Genomic DNA, 26,829 nt, shown 5'->3' with positions numbered 1-26,829 from the left:
GGCACCAATGCCTCCACATCTAACTCTAACTGCACTTACTAAGCCTGGAGGTAAAACTACCAGGTCTTTGCAACTGTCAGTAAGCACAACTCAACTCAGCCTATCATCTGACAAGTTATAGTCTAATGTTTCCCAGTGACCTACAGTAACATAAAGGAATAACCAGCTTAATAGGGAATGAAGCTTATTCTCAATTTAAAACCCAATGGGAGGAAAACCACCAACTTTATCTGACATTGTGTAAGAGGGGTTGATGGTGACTCTTTCTTTAATGCTAATTTGTTCATTTTTTGAAGGTGCATCTTTGTGACATGTAGACCAGTGGCAGACAAGGCCCCTAAGCAGAATAAATGAAGGGGCTCCAAGTGAGTGGCCATGGTCATAACAGATTATGGTTGGATCCAACTAATGTTGATAAAATAAAAGTACATGAACCTAGGTACAGTCTGTGGGCACTGTGTTAAAGTAACACACATTTTATACATGTATATGACTGAGCCACATAATTATCACTGTTCCTATTGGGTTACAAGGAATCAGGCCCTAACTGTGGTATAGCTGCATGGGCCCTAGAGGACACGGGGCCCCTAAACGGCTGCACTGCCTATGTCCACCTATGCTGTAGATTGAGCTGTGCTATACGAGACTGAGGGCAGGTAGAAAGCCTTATGATAGGTATATGAGCCACTGTCTGTGATACATCTGCCTGTGGAAAATCAAATGCAATATGAATAGAACCAACAGAAATGGCTAAACTCATAGGAGAATCATAGGAGAGTCTGGGAAGATTTATCACCAGCAGTGCAAGAAAGACCAAACTGGTACAATAGAGGAGCCGTTTCTCAAAGTACATTACCAAATCAAAAGCCTTTAAAATGGCATCTGTTTCATTTTTGCAACAATTTTGTTCCAGTTTGCAGTTATTGCAGAGCAATATTACCGGTAGTAACGAACAGCACAGCTTTATAAGCCTATTAGTGCCACGCTTGTTACCGGGATAACCACATTACCATAGTAATGTGCATGTTACCGCGAAAATGCGCACCGCAAATAGGTTAACAGGTGTGCTTCTCTGGTGTTAGTATTGGTAAAATAGCCAAGCGCTGCTCCGCGCACAACAATCTTACCTTAGACTTTCTTAAAGCTTACCTGAAGTAATTTAAAAAAATGTTGATTAGCAATTAAGGTCTGTTCCTTTTATGGCATATATTTAACAAAATTCTCAAATTCCAAGCTAAAGGAAGAAGCTGACCTCTTCCATTTGTTCCTCCCTTGTCCCTTCTATTACCAGACCTCCCAGTGTGTGCTCACGTTCCTCATTTCAGCTAAGTTGGGATGCACGGTCAGAGTAGGTCACTGTGCATCGAACTGGAAGCTGTTCTGTGGTTGGCGCCATTTTTAAAATGGATTCCGGTAAATCTAGCGACCAACCCAGATACTGGTGAGAAGCGTGATACACCTAATGTATAAACCTCATATTGTAAAATAAAGATACAGTATTTATAATATATTCCGGGAAACCAAAATCTGCCCTGGTAAATAATAGATATGCTCATAAATGACAATGGTCAGGAAGATCACCCCATAAAGCACAAGGAACCCGCCCATTGAACGCGGAATATAAAATTCTACTGCATAACATTCATCTCATGGGATAGGTGCAGGTCACTGGCTTAGACAATAGGCCCCTGTCTGTTAACACTTGTGTTATGTAGGCAGTAGCAAGTACTCTTTTACCAATATTGTGCATGAACCTTTATAATGCCTGCCTATTTTTTATGAGAATCAAGACTACATGTTAGGATGGATACTGATACAAATAGATCTGGTTATACATTTCCAATGCTACAATCACTACAAAAATTGAATTATTATTATTATTTTTTTGCACAAATGTACAATTTAAAGTAAGAGAAGACAATTGACGTGATTTACTAAACTCCATGGAATATAACAGCAAAGAATAACTTTTTATTACTTTTCAGCTGTAATCCCATACTGTACACTAACCTGTAAAGATCAGAAATTATATCTGCAGGTATAAACTAGGCCCAAATGAGACAAGATAGGATGGATGCTGCAAGGAACCATGCGCCGATCCCACCACCCATCCCAACTAAAAGAAAAAGTCCAAAATCCTCTCAAAAAGACTTTATACCTTTTTAAAGTGACCCTGTAGTGGTGACTACATCCTTATCTGACAGTAATACTATATAGACACTTTAGATTTTCTTCAGTCTAAACAGTTGATTGTGACCAAGAGACGAGACGAGATTACTAGTAAGCCATCATGTTGCATTAGCAACAAACAGTGTGGATAAAAATCAATGATTTTTTATCAGATTTCATTGATTTAAATCGGATTTTTTTTTTTATTTAAATTCGGTTTTTTTTGTTTTTTTTTAAATAAAATGCTTTTTGAGGAAAATATATTACCAATACCATCCAAAGGTTATTCCATCATGAAATAAAGATTAGTTTTTAATTATGTAGAGTATATGTTTATTTTGGGGGTAAATATATTCCTTTAATACATCCACAATGTCATGCTCTTCGGCCTGGTGCACACCAAAAAAGCTAGCAGATCCGCAAAATGCTAACAGATTTTGAAACGCTTTTTCTTATTTTTCTGTAGCGTTTCAGCTAGCATTTTGCGGTTTTGTGAAGCGTTTTTGGTGTAGTAGATTTCATATATTGTTACAGTAAAGCTGTTACTGAACGGCTTCTGTAACAAAAACGCCTGCAAAACCGCTCTGAACTGCCGTTTTTCAGAGCGGTTTGCGTTTTTCCTATACTTTACATTGGAGGCAGAAACGCAATCCAAAAAATGCCTCACCACGGGAGTATGCGTATCAGCAAAATGCCTCCCGCTCTGGTGTGAACCACCCCATTGAGATACACTGACCAAGCATATCTGCAGCCGCAAGCGGCTGCAAAAACGCCAAAAGACCCGCTCGGTGTGCCCCAGCCCTTCCAGAGGTTTTTGTAAGGTTATTGGGCAGTTTCTCTGCCAACAAGATATAATATCACAGAGGCTTGGTTTACTTTTGCAGTTCTTAAAATTGAATTTGACTCAGCAGAGATCACGTCTTGATTTTCAGTACTTTCCACGTAAAAAAAAAAAATCACTCTAAATAACTTGAGCAAAGTTTTGTGAATCAACCACAAAGCGCAAAGAAAACTGTTAAGGCAAGATATAACACTTAGAGATGAGCCAACACATGCAATGCTATGACTTGCTTCATTCAGAGGTTACAGAAACAGGAACCAGGATCCGACAGAAGAAGAGCAATACTGCAATTTCTGCAGAAAATATAAGGTTAGAATGAAAATAATTTCTATCAACAGTACACTATTTGTTTTCAGTCTGGCCACATGGAAACCAATCTCTGTGACATTAGTTACACTATTAGGGCTTGATTTCACTAAACCGTGATAACTGATATCACAGTCTCGCTAGCGTTTTAAGCGCTTTATAACGTGCGCTTTGGCGTGTGCAATCTTGAATTTTCACACAAACAACTTTACGCACGTTATAATGCGCGCAAAACGCTAGCACGACTGTGATATCAGTTATCACGGTTTAGTGAATCAAACCCCAAATGTGCACAGTACTCATTTGTGCCAATTACAAGCCTTAATGGACCACTATTGTGAAAAATTGTAGTATTTAAAATACATGTGTATTAATTCTTGGAAGAAGTAAAATACACTGTAAATTACTTTTCTCCTATGTTCCTGTCACTACTAGTCAGTGGAAATCTGACAGGACTGTAGTAGTCCATCTTCTCAAAGCGGAATCTCTGGGTTTTCTTTATATTTAAAAGCACTTGCTTAATGGCAGTTGCACAGTCCATCTATCAAAATAGTTTGCAAAAGAGTGGGCAGGCTGGCCGACATCTATGTATAGATCATTTCCATGAGGTGCTTTTACAAAAAAATCCCCCAAGAGGAGATGTACTAGGCCAAAACTTGTCAGATATGTCAGATGTTTTCTGCCTAATTTACAGTGTATGCAATTCTTTGCCTCAATTAGGCTTGACCTAAATGTACATAAGCTACAGAGAGATGTATTGGTCCAGTCTCCCCTCACTGGATCAGAATAAATTAGTGTAGCTTCTAATCACAGTGATTTACTCAAAAACATGATGCATGAAGGCATTATGTACACAAGCATTGTAAATGGCTGATTAGTAATGTATTCCAGAAGACTATGTTCGCCGCAAGGGTCTTTGCTGATCCCCCCCACAATAATTCAATGGGGTGTAGCTATCTTGCGGGTCTGAAGTCCCTGTATCTGGACATAACAAACACAGCCCCTCCAACAGTAATAAGTATGTCAGAGACACAAAATCCACTTTGTTGTATTGGCTGGGCACTTATTGTATTGCCAGCATAACGTTTGCTAACAACAACGAAGATAAGCCCCACAGGGGATGATATAAACACCTTCACAGAAGGTAGCTGGGTAGGAATACAAATCACCATTGGGTGTATAAGCGTGAGAGGTGGTGTGTAAAAAGAATGGGTGCCACTCAACAATTGTTTCACCTCATTAAAGAGGCGTCGTCAGGAGTATGTGTTGCACAAAATACACTATAACAGAAAATTGTTCTTACCTATCGGTAATTTTCTTTCCCCGATGCTTACATGTCATCACACGTGGGTAGATGCCCCGCCCACTCTACCCCATAGGACCTCATAATTATAAATCTCAGGTGTTACCGCACCCTCCCCAGTCTCCGTAAGCCTCAGCTCACCGAAACTTATAAGAAGGGGGGGTCGTGTGATGACATGTAAGCATCGGGGAAAGAAAATTACCGATAGGTAAGAACAATTTTCTGTTTTCCCAATGCTTCCATGTCCTCACACGTGGGAGTTAACTAGGAAAATAATGAAGGGTGGGAAATGTCACTGCAAACATCTTAATTTTATTACACTTCAATTTCCAGACAGGACAGTTTTACCAAATACAATTGAGCTTTGGGTTGATTGGTCAACCCTATAGTGGCGCATGAAAGTGTGTATACTGGACCAGTTAGCAGCTTGACAGATCTTATCTGCTGGTACTTTGTTATATGCGGCCCAAGAAGAGGCCATGCTGCGAGTGGAATGTGCCACAATCTGCTGTGGGGGCTCTTGGTTAAGAGCTCTATAAGCTGCCTGAATGGTCTTTACTAGCCAGGAGGCTATAGTTCTTGCAGAAGCGGCCTGTCCCTTTCTGTATCCTGAAGGGACCACCCACAATCTGTCTGACTGCCTGAACTCTGAGGTAATCTGCAGATAGTTCCTTAACCACTTGAGGACCCACCCTTTACCCCCCCTTAAGGACCAGCGCTGTTTGAAGGGATCTGTGCTGGGTGGGCTCTGCAGCCCCCAGCACAGATCAGAGGGCACGCAGAGCGATCAGATCGCCCCCCTTTTTCCCCCCTATGGGGATGATGTGCAGGGGGGGTCTGATCGCTCCTGCGTGCAGGCTAGTTGTGGGGGGGGGCACCTCAAAGCCCCCCTCCGCGGCGACATTCACCCCCCTCCCTCTCCTACCTCTCCCTCCCGGTGATCCGGGCTGCACAGGACGCTATCCGTCCTGTGCAGCCAGTGACAGGACGTCCCCTGTCACATGGAGGCGATCCCCGGCCGCTGATTGGCCGGGGATCGCCGATCTGCCTTACGGCGCTGCTGCGCAGCAGCGCCGTACAATGTAAACAAAGCGGATTATTTCCGCTTTTGTTTACATTTAGCCTGCGTGATTTGACAGGAAGCAGCCGCTCGCGCGAGCGGCTGCTTCCTAATTAATCAGCCTGCAGCTGGCGACGCAGTACTGCGTCGCTGGTCCTGCAGCTGCCACTTTGCCGACGCACGGTATAAGCGTGCGGTCGGCAAGTGGTTAAGGCCTGTACTACATCTAAGGGGTGACTGTCATTACTGTCCTCCATCTGGAAAGAAGGTAAAGTCCAGTCCTGATTTAGGTGGAAGGTGGATGCAACCTTAGGTATGAACTCCTGGATTGGCCTTAAGATGACTCTGTCCGGATATAGGCACATATACGGCTCTTTAGCCCCTAACGCCTGTATTTCTGAGACTCGTCTGGCTGATGAAATGGCCACTAAGAATACTGTCTTCAGGGTTGTATGCCAGATCGTACTGTTATGTGCTGGATGGAAAGGTTCTTTTGCGAGAGCGTCTAACACAAGAGGAAGATCCCACTTCGGAAATAAATTCTTCTTAGGTGGTCTAATCCTTAGCACCCCCTTCACAAACTGTTTTACTAAAGGATGTGATGCCCATGAGATTCCTGTAACTGCCGATAAAGCCGATATATGGCTCTTGATTGTATGATATGCTAGCCCATTCGTGAGACCTCTCTGCAGGAATTCTAACACTTCCTGAGGTTCTGGTGTTATGGGATTGAACTTCCTTTCCCTAGCAAATTGAAGGAATTTATTCCATACTCTTTGATAGGTTGTATTAGTAGTAGGTCTTCTCGCGCTCATCAGTGTACTAATTACCTCATTAGACCATCCCGCGAGCTTTAACCTCTCCCCCTCAATGTCCATGCCATAAGTCTCAATTTCTGGGGGTTGTGATGTAGGATTGTCCCCTGAGTTAGGAGATCCCTCCTGTCCGGCAGGGGAATTGGGGATTGTGACTTCATCTCCCACAGAAGGGGAAACCATGGCCGTCCCGGCCAGTAAGGAATGATAGCTATCAATGTTACCCTCTCCTGGAAAAGTCTCTGGAGTAAAGGTCTGATCATAGGAATTGGTGGGAAGACATAGGCTAGTGTAAACCTCCATGGGATAGACAGGGCATCCACTCCCGCTGATTGCCTGTATGGGTATCTGGAAAAGAACCTCTTGCATTTGTTGTTCGCAGGGGTCGCCATGAGATCTATCTCTGGAACCCCCAGCTGGCTGCAGATCCACTCGAAAGTTTCCTGCGATAGACTACACTCGTTGTTGTTGAGTGTATACCTGCTGAGGTAGTCCGCTGTCAGATTCTGTTTGCCTGGAATGTAGGCTGCCGTGATGTCCCACAGATTGTTCTCTGCGATTTGTAGGATAGGGGCTGTCTCCTGTAACAGGGTCATACTCCTTGTGCCCCCCTGTTTCCTCACGTAGGCCACTGCTGTCTTGTTGTCCATCTTCATTAAGACTGTAGATCCTTGAATTAGATGTTGGAAATGTAGCAGACCCTGATAGGCTGCTCTCAATTCTATGATATTCGCCGTTAGACTGTAAGTTGAATCTCTCCAGCGTCCCTGTGCCACTTGATCCATACAGTGTGCTCCCCAGCCTCTGTAACTGGCGTCCGTGGAAATTGTGGTCCTGGAGCTGGTCTGTATATAATGGTGTCTGCTCAGATTCTCCCGTGATGTCCACCACCACAAGCTGTTCTTTACAAGAGCTGTAATTTGAATTCTCTGGTTTAATGACCTCCTGTTCCACTGCTCTAGGAAATTCCATTGGAACGGTCTTAGGTGCCAGCGTGCCCATCGTACCATGGGTATCGTTGCCGTCATTAATCCTATCAGACTCATGCACTGTCTTGCCCTCATTGTTGATGAAGACATTGCTGTCTGAACATTCTGAATGAGATTGTCCATATTGTCTATCGGTAAACCTATGGAGTTCTCCACTGTCTGAAACAGGGCTCCCAAGAATACCATTGTCTGGGTGGGTTCCGGTTGGCTCTTGGCATAGTTGATCCTCCAGCCGAAATATATCAGTGTCTTCATCAATAAGTCTCTGTGCTGTAGCAGAGTGTTCCTGTCTGACGCTAGTAGTAACATATCGTCCAGGTAGTGAAAAACTCGTAAGCCCCTCTCCCGAAGTAGAGCTACCACTGCTAGTAGAGTTTTGGTGAAAGTTCTTGGGGCTGTAGCGATTCCAAACGGGAGACAAGTGAACTGGTAGTGGTCTTCCGAGATGGCGAATCTGAGATACCTTTGGAAGCTCGAGTGGACTGGAATGTGTAAATATGCGTCCTCGAGGTCCAAGGAAAGCATCCAATCTGAAGGTCTTATAGCCTGTCTTATCGACTGCAGAGATTCCATCTTGAATCTCTTCAGCTTTATTGTCTTGTTCACTCTCCTTAGGTCCAGTACCGGCCGCCAGTCCCCCGTCTTCTTTAAAACGAAGAATAATGGGGAGTATACGCCCCGTCCTCGCTCTGCCGTGGGAACTGTGGTCACTGCCTGCTTCTGTATCAATGTGGATATGTACTGGCTTAGTATCAGCCTCCTTTCCTGCTGGACAGGTATTCTTGTTTGTTCGAAGTGGTCCCTTGGAGTCCTTGTGAAACTCCAACGATGTCCTATCGAAATGGTTCGGTTTACCCAAGGATTGTTGATATTCTCTGCCCAAACCTGCGAAAAGTGAGCTAGTCTTCCCCCCACTGGATAGGTCTGAGCAGGTACACCGTCAAAAGGGTTTCTGTTGTGCCGGTGTCGCTGGAGATGTCCTCTGTCTGGTCATGCGCTGAAGGTTAGTCTGAGAGCTTTGCCAGGTTCTTTTAAATTCTTTACCAGGTTTATAGCTCCTTGCATTTCTATATCTCGATTGTTGGAATCGATTGGATTGTTGAGGAATAGATTTTCTTCCTCTCCTCTCTTGAGGGATGAGCCCAGATCTTCCTCCTGTTACCCTCTTAATAGCGTCATCCATCTCCTTTCCGAAAAGGTTAGAACCATCATAAGGTATCTTGCACCAATCTTGTTTGGAAGACGCATCGGCTGTCCAAGATTTCAGCCATAAGGCTCGCTTGGTTACTACGGAAGAGGCCATCACTCTTGAAGAACATCTTACTACGTCCACCGCCGCCTTTCCTATGAAATCCGCCGTGATGTTAAAGTCATCTAGGGCTGATATAATAGCTTCTGCGTCAGTGCCTGCCCTGATAGCTTCCTCGATATTGGCTGTCCATGTTCTTAGAGCTCTTGACACGGAAGTAAGTGCTATCGCTGGCTTTAATGTATTGCCCGTGTTGATGTATATCTTGTTTAGTTCTGAGTCCATTCTTTTCTCTAGAACATCTCTAAATGATGTGGCATTTTCCCTAGGCAGTGTCATGGGCTTTGCTAAGCGTATCACAGAGGCGTCCACTGTAGGTGGGTTGTCCAATGACTTTGTCTCTTCTGGCTTTAGGGGATATAACTTAGATATTCTGTTATTCAATGGCATCCTCTTATCTATCTTTTCCCATTCCTCCTTAATTATTTCCGATATCTCTTCCATAAAGGGGAACGTGTTGGTTTTCTTTTTGAGGTGGGAGAAATACTCCTTATGCTTAGGGGTACTAGTTGATGGTTCATCGACTTCCGCCGTGTCCCACTCAATTGCATCCTTAACTGCCTGAATGTAAGGTTGGACTAATGAAAAATCAAAGCCGCCTGGTAACTCCTCAGACTCCTCTGTAGTCTGTGCCCGTGTGTCCTCGGGTGGCTGCGTAGGAGTGGAAGGCAATGAGGCCAGATATTGTTTCATAGAATCCTGCACTGCTTGGGTGATCATCTGCGACACATCTATTGGTGTTTGTTCCTTTTCACTTGCTAAATCTCTAAAGCATCTTTTGCAGACTGATCTATCTGGCATAGCTTCTCTGTCGCCAGCCCAACATCTTTTAAATCTTGGTCGTGATCTTGATCTGCTTCTTATCCGATAATGAGGAGATGGGCTTCTACGCCTTGACCGTGATCTCGATCGCGTGCTCTTCTTCTTCTTATGCTTCTTTGGGCTGTGAAAATGAGGAAATCGTATCAGCATTATAGCTGAAAGCACCATAAAAAAAAAAAACGGGCAAGAACCTACCTGAAAAGCCCATACCTTTCTACCCGGTGCTGGTCTTTTTGAGGTGCAGTGGGAGCAACAGGAGCAGCTAAAACAGCTGACGAAAGAAGAAAGGAAGTGAAATCAGAAATCTAAATGAGTCTGCCATTACACAGATTTAGCTTTCTATAGTAATCAAAGACGGTACCTGTAGATGATGTGGAAGGGTCTTCCCCAGGGGGTATATTGCTCGCAGCCTGATCCATACTGGAGCCTGGAAGGTACAGCTGCAGCCCTAGCAGTCTCAGCAGACTGACAGAATAATGGCCGCCGGACGCCATCTCCGTGCGCCCTTTAAAAGAGAAGGAAATCCCTACAGATCTCGGAGACGGCCCTCGGGTGGCTGCGTAGGAGTGGAAGGCAATGAGGCCAGATATTGTTTCATAGAATCCTGCACTGCTTGGGTGATCATCTGCGACACATCTATCGGTGTTTGTTCCTTTTCACTTGCTAAATCTCTAAAGCATCTTTTGCAGACTGATCTATCTGGCATAGCTTCTCTGTCGCCAGCCCAACATCTTTTAAATCTTGGTCGTGATCTTGATCTGCTTCTTATCCGATAATGAGGAGATGGGCTTCTACGCCTTGACCGTGATCTCGATCGCGTGCTCTTCTTCTTCTTATGCTTCTTTGGGCTGTGAAAATGAGGAAATCGTATCAGCATTATAGCTGAAAGCACCATAAAAAAAAAAAACGGGCAAGAACCTACCTGAAAAGCCCATACCTTTCTACCCGGTGCTGGTCTTTTTGAGGTGCAGTGGGAGCAACAGGAGCAGCTAAAACAGCTGACGAAAGAAGAAAGGAAGTGAAATCAGAAATCTAAATGAGTCTGCCATTACACAGATTTAGCTTTCTATAGTAATCAAAGACGGTACCTGTAGATGATGTGGAAGGGTCTTCCCCAGGGGGTATATTGCTCGCAGCCTGATCCATACTGGAGCCTGGAAGGTACAGCTGCAGCCCTAGCAGTCTCAGCAGACTGACAGAATAATGGCCGCCGGACGCCATCTCCGTGCGCCCTTTAAAAGAGAAGGAAATCCCTACAGATCTCGGAGACGCCCCTCTGAGCCCGCCCCCCAATCACGCGCCGGGCAGGGCGGAACTGGAGACGCGTATACTGCTATCTGATGCCGGCTAGACGGGGAAGCCGGAAGTACGTCACCGGAAGTGACGCTCTGCGCTCCAAACGGCCGAGGCGGAAGAAGCCGCCTAGCGCGTACCGAAGAAAAAGAAAGAGAAGGAAACTCCCACTCACCAATGAACAGTACGTTTAGTACTGTATAACGCCATAGGACTCCTCCAACCCTCCTACTTTATAGGTGATGGGTATCTCGGAAATGAGTCATCCCTCCAAGGCCAGCAGACACGAGGAGCCCATTACTAATTTATAGCATATCGGGCATAGCAGACAAGGAGAAATCGCTATTTAAGCGACTAGGTAGGGCAAAAAAAACCAAACAAAACAAAAAAAAATCTAGAGGCAAATCTTGCCCCGTGAGAGGACCCATGAGGTGAGCTTGAGGACAAAAAGACTGGGGAGGGGGCGGTAACACCTGAGATTTATAATTATGAGGTCCTATGGGGTAGAGTGGGCGGGGCATCTACCCACGTGTGAGGACATGGAAGCATTGGGAAATACAATATATACAAAGAGCAATCCCCCCACCAACCAACAGAGATTCCCCCAGCAACCCGCTCAAGTCAGAGCTGAGTGAGTACTTACACTGCACACGGTTCATACCAGAGGTTGACTGTTTTTAATGACCTGAGGAAGCAGGCCTGGTCCCGTGAAACGCGTTGTCAACAGTATAACCGCTATTTTAAAATAAAGGCTCCCTGATAATCACTCTCGTGAGTCTTCTATAGAGGTAAGATACCTCCTTTTTCATATATATATATTAGTACCAGTCATCCAACTGTACATATCTTTGGGCGCCTCCTCACACCCCTGCTCCTGTCTTTAAAAATGTCAGATATTGGGCACGGCTCACTTTCCTCTTATGCCTTTTTACTGCTCTGTAGGTACATATTTTCTACCTCTAGGTACAATGCATTAGCACCTAGGTTCTCAACGTGCGGTACGCGTACCCCAGGGGGTACTTCTGATAGTTCCAGGGGGTACTCAGACTTACTATACTTAACCAAGAATAACAAATTTAGAGTTTTAGAAAATGAGAAATCCCATTTAAACAACACCAAATTTGTATTTTAGCTAAATAAAAGCAATAGGAAATTCTTGGAAATTGTTTAGAATCAATTATCATGTAATATGGTACATACATACATTTGTCAAGGGGTACTTGCGATAATGTTTACTATGCTGGGGGGTACTTGGCGAGTACAGTGTTTTAAAAGGGGTACATACCAATACAGTGTTGAGAAACACTGCATTAGCTGACCTGTTCAACTGTGTATTATCTGTAGCCAATTGTTTTGTAATGGAAAATGCCAGTGCCAAATAAATCTAAAATATTTAATATTCTCAAATAAATAAAATATTTAATTAAAAAAAGACCCTTTCCAATATTCATAATTACATAGCAAGTTTGGTTGAAAAAAAAAGACACCCATCCATCAAGTTCAACCAGAAAATACAATACAACACTGGCTTGCACCATCCCATATCCCAGAAGAGCCAGAGAAAGGTGAAAAGGCTTTGACCAATTAGCCTCAAAAGGCAAAAAACCCTCCTTTCTGACTCCAGATGGCAATCAGATAAAATCTCTGGATGAATACTCCCAGGAATTGCACAGTAATTATAGCCATGGGTGTCCTTCAATGCAAGGAAAGCATTCAGATAAAGAATAAAAACTGAAAAAATGTATTCAATTTAATAATTACCGTAATAGAAGCTGCTAAAGATTGTTAAAAAAACAGAAGAAATTATGTATTTTACAACTGAATTATGGGCACACAAAGGTAAAAGTATAGCCCTTCCCTCAGTCAAATCAGACCATACCGAGGGTCACAGAATGGTTATTAAATTACCAATTGTGCACTTGCGATTACATATAGGAACACATGGTACAAAGTCTTTTTTTTTTTCAATAAATATAGTCAGTGTCATTTTTAAGGATCATATTAACTATAATTAAAGTCTTGAAACTCAAGCGTAGTAACCAGGGCTGTGGAGTCGGTCCAAAAATCCACCGACTCCTCAGTTTAGGATTCCACCGACTCCGACTCCACGACTCCGACTCCTCTAATTTGCATATTACAATTTTGTTGATTAAAAGTATGTAACATGAAATTCGTCTCTTAACTGCCAACGCTTAGGAATTTTACAAGACAACTGAAGTGAGAAGGATATGTAGACTACTATATTTATTCCCTTTAGACTAAAACTAGTCCTTGGTAAGAGTACTTGTAAAAGGTACAAACCGGAACAAAGAACATCTATCAGGCCCTAGACAATGTAAGTGTGGGTACATGTAAGAATGATGTGCAGGTACTCTGCAGGGGAATGAGGAGATCGTAAACAGACAACACCTCTGTGTTCAATGTGCACAGCATTCTCAGTGGATTCCCTGTAGCTCTGTGGGGAGTGCATATGTAGAGTATAGTACTACTGTGTAACAAAGTAAACCTGAGACAGATGAAATTAAAGTTTTATACATACCTGGGGCTTCCTCCAGCCGCCTTCAGGATAATCAGTCCCTCGTTGTCCTCCTCCATCACCTGGATCTTCTGCTATGAGTCCAGGTACTTGAGCCAGTCAGGCGTAGTGCGCATGCACACACTCCGCCGCCAGGAGCATACTACACCTGTGCAGCACTATTGCGCAGGTGCAGAATGTTCCTGGCTGTGGGAGCGGCATGCGGCCGGACAGCGCTGACTGGCTGAATTACCAGGACTCATAGCAGAAGATCTGGGTGGTGGAGGACAGCGAGGCACTGATTAGCCTGAATGGGGCTGGAGGAAGCCCCAGGTATGTATAAAACTTTACTTTTCATCCGTCTCAGTTACCCTTTAATTTGTAGTCACCAAACCAAATTTTAACAACATATCAAATTATTTGATTTCATCAGCAAAGGGAGTGCATACATTTGCATAAATCAGCATCAATGCAGAATTATTTCCATCTCGTTGACCATCTCTATTAGTGACACAGCTACACATCAGGCTTTATTCTTACAGCATAGATGTTATTTAGTATATATAAGAGATTCCTGTGTACACATCATATATACAGTCACAATCAGATATGTATATCTGACCTTAAAAATACGGGGACTGCTTTATTGAAGCAGCACAAGTAACTAATTTTGATTGGTTTATTTCATTTTTGTGGACTAAGCACAGCTATTACTGTATATATACTGTATATATACATTATTTTTAATGACTATTATCTGAGAAATAGAACATTTTATCATATTTTCTATTTTAATTACAGTTACAAATTCATTAGGAGTCGGAGTTGGTGCATTTTTTCCCGACCCTGACTCCAGGCACCCAAAATTGCCCGACTCCACGACTCCGACTCCACGACTCCGACTCCACAGCCCTGGTAGTAACATTGCATTTCCACATTGCTCCTTTGCGCGTATTATCTGTGTCTTGCAATGTACGTCTGGTCTATAAGTGCGCAGTAATGCTATTCGTGGTCCTTACCATCATTTGCATGTTAATTGTATTCTCTTGAATTTATGTTATGGTTGTGATCATTTCAATGTTGGCACATGGCAATACTGTACCCTTGCAATTGTATCAATTAACTTTGGTTTGATTTAAAAAAAAAAAAAAAAAAGTCTTAAAAACTGAAAAGCTTAATATATTTAGAACATTTAAATTTGCAGGGATGTTTAAACAGTTTAACTGTACTCACTTGTTTTTCAATGTTTTTTTTAATAAAAATTGTTTGCTATGTATGAAACTGAGACAGTCTGCCACGTGATGCCATCTTCTGCTAGCACTTCCTTTTACCGTAGTCTGGGAGGGGTTTTAGATGGCAATAACTTCTGCACTGTCATTGTTGATAAGTAATGCAACCATTGTTTATCCTTAGCATACTACCCTACCCTTCTAAAAGGCCATTTCAGTACCAATAAATTATTCAATTTAAGTGACTGGTGATGTAGGACAGTCTTGTGTTTTGGCTTTCTACTGTGACCCTGGCAAACAGAATTTGATTCCAATGTATTTTCTACCTTTGCCAAAATTTAATTTTCCGAGCTTAGTCTCAACTTAGGATCGATGACCCACTAGTGTACCAGTAAATCAACAGAGTACCGGTAAATATGATTTTTTTTGTGAGCCTGTGTGTTTATTTTGAATGTACCTACTTTAATACACACACATATTTTACAACTGGATACTACTAGTGATATGATAGCTGGATACTACTATTATTCATTATTATTTATTTATTGTATTTATAGAGCGCCAACATATTACGCAGCGCTGGACAATAAATAGGGATACATACAATATTTAGGGGTGACATACAGCAAAATGACAATACCTGAATACAAGAAAGACCAGATCATGCAGCACAGTATGAGTACAAGGTAATGCTTAGTCACTGGAGGGGAGCATGGAGGTTAGGCAAGTTAGGTTCACTCAGATGCATAGCATGGGTTCACAGTAATGGAGGTGCATGATCAGGTAGGACACAAAAGGAGGAGGACCCTGCCCAAAGGCTTACAATCTAGAGAGAGAGGTAAGGACATGGAAGGTAGGGGACCAGAGTTCAGCTGTGGGTTTAGAGCACTTGTGAGGGGTAGAAGGCCAGAGTGAAAAGGTGAGTTTTGAGGGCTTTCTTGAAGATGTTAAAGGAGGGGGCTGCCCTAATGGGTGGAAGTAGGTAGTTCCATAGTGTTGGAGCAGCTCTTGAGAAGTCCTGGAGGCGTGCATGGGACTGGGTGATGCGAGGGGCGGTTAGGCGAAGTTCATTGGAAGAGCGGAGTGAGCGGCTAGGTGTGTACCTCTGAGTAAGATCGGAAATGTAGGTTGGACAGGTTTTGTGGACAGATTTGTAAGTCAGACACAGTATCTTGAATCTGATTCTGGATATGATAATTCAATACTACTAGTGATATGATAACTGGATACTACTAGTGATATGATAACTGGATACTACTAGTGATATGATAAATCAATACTACTAGTGATATGATAACTCAATACTACTAGTGATATGATAACTGGATACTACTAGTGATATAATAGCTGGATACTACTAGTGATATGATGGCTGAATAGCACTAGTGATAAGATCAGGGATGTTTAGTAGGTACAAAAATCATCTGACTCTGACTCCAGATACCCCAAATTGCTCCGATTTCGACTCCTTGGTCTAATTTTTACAAAGGCTATGGATTTGGTAAAAAAATCATCTGACTCTGACTCTGAAACTGCCGACTCCGACTCCAGTTACCCAAAATTGGTCCGACTCCTCGGCTCCGCCTCCACAGCCCTGGATATGATAGCTGGATACTAATAGTGATATGATAGCTGGATACTAATAGTGATATGATAACTCAATTCTACTAGTGATACGATAACTGGACTAGTAATACGATGTGACATGACTATTTTATTTAAGTATTTATATAGCGCCTACATATTATGCAGCGCTGTACAGGGTATATTGTCTTGTCAGTACCTGTCCCTCAGAGGGGCTCACAATCTAGTTCCTAACGTAGTCATATGTCTATGTCTATATCGTGTAGTGCATGTATCATAGTCTAGGGCCAATTTTAGGGGGAAGCCCAGTAACTTATCTGTATGTTTTTGTGATGTGGTAGAAAACCGGAGTGCCCAGAGGAAACCCACGCAGACACGCGGAGAACATACAAACTATACAGTCTCTCTTGCTCAGCAGTGTTCATCAACTCCGCAGGGCTGAATAGAAACTCTGCACAGGACTCTTCAGATTCATAAAGCTAATCATTGATACCTGCCACCTTGATTGATTATTTAGTTGTCCAATATTTAGTCACTCATTCCTGAATCTTGAGTATCCCTGTGTGAAGTTTGGGCCTGGCCACAGGAATTCTCATGCCTTTAAAGCAAGAAAAACACCTAAAGTCCCAATCTCAGCCTGTGTCTAGATATTAGGTGCAGTCTTGTATCCTCCGCTTCATACAAATCTATTCTTTCTCAATCCATTGGACATGGGATTATGTTAGCTACGGTATATGATCTCTTCTGAGTCAAAACAGGCTTATTCTTGCTAAAATAAATAATAAAGAAAATTGTGAAATTAACTTCACAGGAAAATCTTCCATTTTACACTTTAAATAGTTTTTCAAAAAGAGCAAAAGTGCAGAAACACTGAAAACTTGAAACTTCAAAATCCCCTCAATCCCCTCCACCAATACTTACACTGAGAGAATGCTATCTTCCTGCCACCCATCTGTGTTTGAAAAGCGTATCCTGTGCTATAAAGAAGAACTGTAGCAGGAGGTATGTGGAGGCTGCCATATTTATTTGCTTTTGAATAACTGCAGTTGCCTGGCTATCCACTGCCTCTAATACTTTTAGCCGTAGACTCTCAACAAGAAAGCAGCAGATCAGGTATTTCTGACATTATTGTCAGATCTGACAAGATTAGCTGCATTCTTGTTTCTGGTGTTATTCAGACAATACTGCAGCCAAATAGATTAGCAAGGCTGCCAGGAAACTGGTATTATTTAATAGGAGATAAATATGGCAGCCTCCATATTCCCGTCACTACAGTTGTCCTTTAAAAGCACCTAGAGTACATTACATAATTGTTGACTATTAGTGTGTACAGATGAATAGGTTTGCCAGACCTGATATCTGCGCACAGTACTGCTGAAATATAGGGCAGAGCCAAAGCAATGAAACATAAAGGGCAAAAATGCACGAACAACACAACACCAGCAGAAAGTTACATAAATGGATTTAATTATGATGTATACCTGCAACTTGCTGGCTGAGCCTGCCACATTTCAGGCAGTGATGATGAAGCAACATGTGTACCATCTATGAGCCTTTATAAAACTAGATGCATTTGCTAGAGGTTTCTACTGATATATTTCCCAAAGAGCAAGATGCATGGTAATATAACCAGGTTCCTTAGAGACTGTTGTGAAGGATGTTTACAGCAGAGAGTAAAAACCGAAGTGCACTATGCAAACCAGTGGGATGTAGCTATACGGTTATATCCATAGGCCCCTTCACACCGAGGCTGTGCGGTATTTACCGCACTACACCGCCGTGCAATCAAAGTCTATGGTCTGTTTCATACTGCAACGTTACGCCCCGCCGCAACGGAAGTGACTTTTCGCCGCATCCCGATCCGTTACAGTGCAGATTCTGCAGCGAGCTGCATCGGCCCTAAAGTCATGTCTATGGCGACGTGTGGATTGTAAAAAAAAAAAAAAAATCACTGACGTGATGTCGCAACGTGAGAATCGTATTTTAACAATACACTTCCGTGCACTCCCACATACCTGAAGCAGGAAGTGACGGCAACCACACATCACGGCATCACTTCCTGCTTGGCCGGCGGCCAAACAGGGAACACCGCTCAATAGCCAGTTTTTGACGGTGCAATGCGATGCATCGGGCGCAACGCACCACATCGCTGATGCTGGTTTCCAGTGTGAAACCAGCCTCAGTCTGTTTGTGTTTGAAGTTAATAGATCTGCTCTAAAATATTGAATTACCATTTTGTCAATAGACTTTTCTTATTCATGGGCAGGGGAGCCCAAAGGGTCATATTACCTAGGCAATGTACCAAAATGCAGCAGTACAAACACTTTTCTGCCATGTTGCATCACATGGCACTGGTGTGACCAAGCCCTATTACAGCGAAGGACATTTTGATGTCCAGCACAAGATATTTGATAGGAATACACCCAAGGCCTTGTACATCCTGAGGGTACACAGCTGAAGTATAGGTCACGTTAACTGCAGGTTTTCTGGACACATAGGCACGTATGTATAAATCCACCTAGATACACACAGCCGAATTATTACAACACTTATTTATGCCACTCTTTGCTGTATTAAAATGGCTGACAGTCCATGTCCCCACTTACCTATTCCTAGATTATTAAGACCGCCCTTCAGAGGGCTGCCCATAAGCCTTAGAAATCCAGACTTGCCATGTATACCAGAGTAACCAAGCAGCTCAGGGTGACCCAAATAGACCACGACCCTTTATCCAGCAGAAACTACTGTATCTCTATCCCTAGGAATGTTTTCCTCTGCTTGTCAACCAGTACTCCAATCCCAACATCCTCTATTGCCATTCTCCATGCTGTGATTAAGGCATAAGAGTGCTGGATCAAAAGAGCTTGTGCATTGCACTGTTATCACACAATCTGTGAGCTTGTGTGGCTGCTGAGAACAAAGCACATGCTCAGTTTACACATATCTATGTCAATTTTCCCATAAACCAGCAATCAATAATAACATTTACATTTCTTACAGACTCACACATCTCAATGAACAACACAGTGACTGTACAGCGAGAACAGACGAGGGAAAGGCTGGAGTTGGACGGAACTGAGGACAAGTGAAGTGCCTTATACATGTAACTGTATGAGTGGGTTATTTCCAACACTAGTGCCACTATAAATGCCATCCAGAGCCACTGCAGAGCCAAATGATGCCCCAAAAAGAACCTGTCAATAGTCCCCAATACACAAACTTTCATTTAATGCCATTCCTTGAAACAGACCCCTAAGCAGGCATCCTGAGCCCCGCCAGATCAAGAGGTCTGGAGACAGCTCTTTTAAAGACTTTCAATTTAAAATAATGGCAAAATTATGCCACGTCATTTCCAAGTGACCTCTTTCCCTCCTTGTTGGGAACCAAAGAGATTCTTGTATTAAAAACACTGCAGTTCCAGATTCTCATACACCCTTATGTTTTGGAACATGCATGTTACATTATTTTTGTCTGCTGGATATAACCTTCATAATGGCAGATGCTAATTGGTCCAGTTCAACAGCCAATCAGAAATTACTACTGTACTGTGAATGCCACAACAGTGAACAATAAAACAGTGAAGAATAAAACAAATGAAGTAGTGTAACAAATAACCTGCAAGTAAGGAAAGAAAATGCACCTGCTCACAGCAACAGAATCTGTACTTTTGGCACTTGCAGTGCTTTTATCAGGTCTTGACGAATGTTCAGCAAGCTGTGAAACGCATAGTGATATCAGAAGACACGCATGTGACCAGGTCTGCCCACCAACATCCCTCCACGCCAACATCGCACCTACTGCTTTGGCCAAGCTTGGGTGGCATTGAGAGGACCCACATGCAGCTTGATACATGCTTTTAACTCCACTTCAATGTAAGTGCAATTGTATGTGTCTTATTAAGTAATAAAAGGTTAATGCACCATTGGAGCGCTCCTCCCTCTTCTGGTTTTGTTACACAGCACCACCCAAAAACTGGAGCAGCACCGTGGGCTAAGCCAATTAAAGGGCCAGTACAGCTTTTTGAGAAGCGCAGGACTAGTTACTGTTGTTAATTGCATATGGGCCTGGATGTTTAAATGAGTTTCATATTTAAAAGTTTCCAACATGTTATTGATCATGGTATTCATGTACTGTATATACATCAATGAGAAATGTCATCACACCTGTTTTTTTTTACCAGTGTGGTACTAGATGTAAGTAACCTCGGGATAAGCCCTCAAATGAGAAAATAGCATATGTTTATTGAGAAGGGAAAAGTTGGCCACTGATGAAGCAGTGTGTTAGCCAGTAAAACACGAGTCGAGCAACCTTTTATGAATTGACTTACAGTATGTCAAGAGTTTTTATGGCCATTTCCCATGGATGTATATACAATATGAATACCATGGCTAATAAAGTGTTGTTTACTATTAAATATGGAACTCATTTTATCCTCCAGTGTTTGACCAGATTGTATATTTTGGAAAAATGTTGTACAACAGTTAATGTGCCACACCCCTTGAGGATTGACCAACCCAGATGAAGACCCAACGTGCAAAAGTCCTTTCATGCCTGTGGCATAATTAAGGGCCTCCCTCTGCCACATTCAGCATGACCCCATACATATAACTCTTGTAGTTTTGAGGTCCTGGATGGTAGTACACCTCAAACAAATATTAACATCACATAGAGTAAAACCATTTAATAAAAAAACAACAAAAAACTTAAAATCATCATCCATTGCACTTACATATAGTCAGTATATTTGTGCATAAAGTTTAAGGATGGGCTTTCCCGGCATGCTGGCCTGGCTGGCAAGTCCACCTTCCTGGTAGTATAACACATTTGGTTTTCCCAGCCGTCTGTACTCCTTTGCCAGACTGATCTTGGGCTTCCATGTGTAAACCCACCCTACATGTTTCATCATCAAATAACTCATCAGGGGCATGGGTTACACTCAGAGTCTAGAAGCTTCATTTCAGAAGCTGGCTCCTCCCTAAAAGTATCTTTTATACAAAAAAAGCCTACATTTTATCACAGAAGATGTTGATATTTTGGAAGTGCAAAAAGCAGGAGGAGGAACATTGGGAAGATGGGATGCGTTAGTCACACTACCACGTTGTGGTGCGCTGGGTCGAACAATATAATGGCACAACAAACACAATGCAATTATATTGTAATGGTGAGTGCAGATCGGCACGTTAGCAGTGCATTGCAATGGAATCTGTTCAAATAACACAAGGCAAGCTGTGCAGTACCACACAACGTGAGCATTTCAGTTGCAGTGAAGCATGGTTTCCATTAACTGTATGCTTCACCATATGTATCACACCGCATGTGTAATACATAATGCAACATTTCTGCTCTAATGCAATCCCGTTTTTTAGGGCACGCAATGCCCCAGTGTGAAACTAGCCTATCTGTAGGAGGGGTGGTGGATGTTACTGGTGGGGCAGGAGGTGGGGTAGGGGACTTGAACTATATACAACAAGGGGGAGAAAGTGAAGAGCACAGACAATATGGAAAATCAGGGAATGACTGTCTATGCAGGAAATAGGGGGGCACTGACTACACAGGGACAATAGCTACAAGAGTGTGAGGATGAGAAAAGCTACCTATATGGTGGGGAGACAGGAGAACTAAGAGCATGGAAAGGAACAGTGCCTGCTTTGCCTAAGTCCACAAAGTGGTCATCAACAACTCTGCCTTCATAAGTCCTAAAGAATAATGCTGGTGAAGGCACAGTGACCCTAACCTTCTACGGTAAAGGATGCAATGGAGAACCACACTGCAATACTGGATTGAACTTATTAGGAATTGTCTGCTACTAGATGGCATAGGCATATCAACGTTGCCTGGGTCCCACCTGAATAAAATGGTGCAGCTGAAAATATAGTAAATTATGTGTATGCAATGGCCATATTATGAATAGGCCTGTAATACATTTTTTTAAAATAAACAATTTAGGCAAAAATTATAAAATATCTAAAAACTGTTTGAAAGGAGGGAAAAGGTAGACTTACCTCCAACGAAAACAACCAGTGGGTAGCACAAAAGCTATTTATTAGCTTGAAGACTATGCATTTTTGGGACCTGGTCACTTTACCGCATTTTATGACGATATCATCCTGACACTATCATCCCAAAAATCACATTGTCTTTAAAGTAGGCTATTGTTTCTTATTACTCAAAATGCATTACAATGCGAATCCTGTTGTTACCAAACGTAAACCATCAATTTAGCCTCCATCTTGAAAAGGCTACATGGACACCTTCCAACACATAGCATGCTCATTACTATATGTTAAAACACATGTCTCGATAAAATACTACAGATATAAAAACATACATTGCATATTAATTTCATAATGTAACATTTCATAAATTAACATTTCATATTAATGAACCCATTCATGAACATGGACTGTCAGTTGTAACACATTTCTGCAATGTGATAAAACACAGAAAAATCTATGAAATGGAATGGGCCCAAAAGATAGCCTGACTGATAGACTGCCTGTTTTGGCTAACAAAAAAAAGATGTCTATCCAAGTGCGTAACTAGAAAGCACTGGGCCCCCTTTCAAATCTTTGGATGGGTCCCCTCCCCCAAACCAAAACAGAAATTGAAAAGGCAGGCCAGGCAGGAGATTCAAGGAAAAAACTTTTTCAGGCTTGTTTCCACTATGGCAAATTTGCGTGCATTAGCTGCAATGTATTTCAATGGGCCCGTTTCCAATACAGACAAAATCCGCTTCCCCCCGCAGGCAAAAAAAAAAATAATAATGGCTGCCTCTGTAACAATTTTCTGCACCATTTAATCTTTTTCAAGGCGTACACATTTCTCCTGCGAATGTCTATATTGATGAAAGGCGACGGGAAAATAATAATTTAAAAAATTTCTTATGCATGCGAATTTGCATGAAAAAACTGCACGAAAGCGAACGCGAATTCACATATGCATGCAAATTTGCAAGCATTTTTTTCTATGCAGATATGCCTAGGTTTAGTGGAAACTGGGCCCTAATAGGTAGCCAGGTATAGATGTATACAATATAGGTAACCTGGTATAGTTGCCCTCAGTATAGGTAGCCAAGTATAGGTGCCCCCAGTATAGATAACCAGGTATAGGTGCGTAATATGTTGGCGCTTTATAAATGCAATAAATAAATAACCAGGTATAGGTGCCCCCAGTATAAATAGTCAGGTATAGGTGCCACCAGTATAGGTAGCCAGTTATAGGACTATAACTAAGGTAGGGATTAGATTGTGAGCTCCTCTGAGGACAGGCAGTGACATGACTCTGTGATCTGTAAAGTGTTGCAGAGGATATTTAAAAAATAATAATATGGTAGGACATTAGACTAGAACTATGATAGTATACTGTGAGCTACTTTGGGGATATGCTGTATTCACACTAATATGTAATAAAGAATTTGGATATATATCCATGGAAGGGTTGAGTCCTGTGTGGGAAAACTCTTGTTGCTTTGTTTAAACTGTTGAGAGAGGTGTGATGGACTTCTCATCCCGGTAGGACTCCCCGCTTGCTCCCGGCGATGCGGGAATGTGCAGAAAGAGAGCGTGCGGAGCGGGGAGAAAATACTGTGGCATACAGGGCAGGAAAGACAAAGACAAGAAGGGACCCCAAAATATCTGATGATATAAATAATATACACAATTCTGACTTCCACAAGTGACAGAGCCCTCATAAGAACACAGACCTGCTGCTACACTTACAGAAAGGCACTATGCAGACAACAGAAACTCACTGCTGGGGCACATGCCTCTCCCAGCTGCTACTCCTAGATCCTGATCTCACTATCCTGTCCTGTCGTGGGAGCACACTTGTCTGTTTGTGTGCTTTCTGCCCAGGAAAACTGAGAACCAATGTTATTCAATTGGCTAGTGCACACTTGAATGTGTTTTCCCCATGCAGATAAAAACGTACAGCAGTGGAGCACTGGGAGCATTTTCTTCATCAATTAGCTTCAATCATTAGCTTCTGTGATAAAACGTGCATGTTTTCACACTGTATGTGTGAAAACATGCACGTGGGGCTTGATTCACTAAACCGTAATAACTGATATCACGGCCGCGCTAGCGTTTTTGCATTTTCACGCGCAATGTGTGCGTAAATTCGCAATTGCATGAGAAAATTCGCAGTTGAGCATGGAAATTCGCGATTGCATGAGAAAATTCGCAGTTGAGCATGGAAATTCGCGATTGCACGCGAAAACGCGTGCAAAAATGCTAGCGTGGCCGTGATATGAGTTATCACAGTTTAGTGAATCAAACCCCTGGTGTGCAGAAAACGTATACAAAAAAACACACACAGAAAACTGACTCACTCACTTTGTACTCCTCTGATGGAGCAGAACTGGATCTGCAGACTCCTCCAGCACCACTACAGTAAACAGCACTTGGGGAGGGGGTGGAGAGGCTGGGGGCAGGGCACTGTACACAAGACCATGCTATACACTGAATAGGGACTGTCAATAAATCTTTGTATAAGTACTTATCAGTGGCTGAGGATGAGTAGATGCAATCTTTAAAACAATTGCGCAGAGAGCAGTTCTCTCTGTGCCCTTATGCCTGATACACAAGATTTTCTGGCAGATTTAAGGTAGTCATACATCTAGCGATGATGGGCAGGTTCGATCAAAAGACAAATCTCTCTTAATCGAATCTGATTAGAGAGAGATTTGTCGGCTGCCCATACATCGCAGGCTGATTCCTGATCAATTTCAGCAGGAAATCTCTCGGGAATCAGCCAAGCCCACCGCATTCGTTGCCTCGCTGCTGTTCCCCCTATTTATAAATGTATGAACATTTATATGTATGTGCATTTATACATTACCTGTCCTGTGTCGGTCTTCGGTGTCTGTCCGTCTTCAAATAAGCCGCTCTTCACCATACACTCCAGCAGGCATAGCGCGCATGTCAAGTCACGTGCACCGGCGTGCTATGCGCCAGCAGTGTGTATGATAACAGCGGTGGATTCAGAAGAGGACAGGCACTGCCACACAGGACAGGTAATGTATAAATGCACATACATATACACACATTTATACATACATAAAAAGCGTTGGGAGTTTCGTCGCTCGTCATGAAATCGATCGCTATTACCGCAGCGCACCCGACTGACCACCATGGTCTGACATTTTGCGGCATGTGAGATCAACTAAAACGACCAATTTCAGCCTGAAATTGGTTGCATTTTCGATCCGGCATGCACTTGGCTGCACCGATTTTCCTTGATTATAATAATCGGAATCAGATGGTCGACTGGCCGCCAAGTCGCTTTTACTTTCAGATCGATTATTTCCAACATGCCCGATCTGATTTCCAAAGAAGTGAACGGAAAATCGATCGGAAATCACATTGTACATGTTGGAAATAATCAATCCGACAGTAAATCTGCCAGAAACCTCATCGTGTGTACCAGTCTACAATAAGAAGGCCTGTAGATGGCTGTCTTGAAGCATCTTACATGTAGGGCCTAGCATGATCTACCAGGCATGAGAACAGTCTATAGCAGAATATAACCAATGCTACTGAGAGAGATAGATAGATAGATAGATAGATAGATAGATAGATAGATAGATAGATAGATAGATAGATAGATAGATAGATAGTCTCACACACATCTCTATATCCAGCATCTAGGGTACGTACACTAACATATTTGCATATATTTTGTATAAGTCAGTTACTACTGTTATTTATTACACAATAGCAATGGTAATTTGTCATCCATCCAATGACTGCTAGATTACAACAAAGCAGAACCACTGATAAGCCCCGATGCCATAACCAAGCCTCCTTCTGCCCCTCATCTTACCGCAATCACGTTCACAAAGGTGGTCTTCCCCGAGTACTGCAGCCCCACCAGTGTAAGTTCCATCTCTTCCTTCCAAAACAGGGCCTTGAACCAGTCCAAGAGCTTGTTAAATAGGGCCAGCATCGTCGCACAGAGACGGCCACAAGGGTAGGACAATGCAGGACCCTACTAACGCCCTCGGATGCAAGGCTCTTGCTGCTGTGATCTCAGCACTCCTCCTGACACGGTGTCTAGCTAGCTATACGGAATGATTGTATTTATCTCCGCAGTGATGGCCGCTGTGATTTACAAGGAGGCGCACTATATAAGAACGTGTCTCGGTGTACAGCAAAATATTGGAAAATGACAATTCCGTGTCCGTACAGCGCCTACAATGTACAGAACTTGTTTATTCTGCTGCCAGAATCTGCTGCTCATATGCTAGAGGACGGGCGGGGCGATGAGAGGTACCCATGCCGGAGATCCTCCTCCCCCTCTCCTATGTGCTCATCACAGACAATAGGAGAAGAATCAGTGACTCCGCTTCCTACTACAGTCCTTGCTGCCCTCTGCCTTGGAGGAATCAGTACTAAAAGGATTGCTTCAAGCACAGCAACGTCAGGACTGTGTGTAGTGTAAAAACCTTATCCTCCTCCTACTAGCCATACATGATCAGAACCAGCGAATGTAAATTATTTACATTTCGAACAGGAGAGTCAAACGCCATATTCATGCGAGGATCAAGTGACCAGGGGTTTAACAATAGCTTTGGGGGAGAAGCCACATGGGGTCA

At 42.8% G+C, this 26,829-nt stretch overlaps 1 protein-coding gene across 1 annotated transcript in view; it reads right to left on the bottom strand.

The window, feature by feature from the left end:
- Positions 1-26,554, bottom strand: part of ARL8A (ADP ribosylation factor like GTPase 8A) — a 53,850-nt gene extending 27,296 nt beyond the window's left edge. Inside the window, exon 1 of the mRNA XM_068269545.1 lies at positions 26,058-26,554. Within this exon, the coding sequence (XP_068125646.1) occupies positions 26,058-26,180 (123 nt within the window). The 5' untranslated portion in view covers positions 26,181-26,554. The remainder of the gene's footprint in view (positions 1-26,057) is intronic.
- Between the last annotated feature and the right edge of the window lie 275 nt (positions 26,555-26,829).

Source organism: Hyperolius riggenbachi, chromosome 2 (assembly GCF_040937935.1).
Source record: "Hyperolius riggenbachi isolate aHypRig1 chromosome 2, aHypRig1.pri, whole genome shotgun sequence".
NCBI classification, from domain to species: Eukaryota; Metazoa; Chordata; class Amphibia; order Anura; family Hyperoliidae; genus Hyperolius; species Hyperolius riggenbachi.
This window is presented reverse-complemented; position numbering and strand designations above follow the sequence as displayed.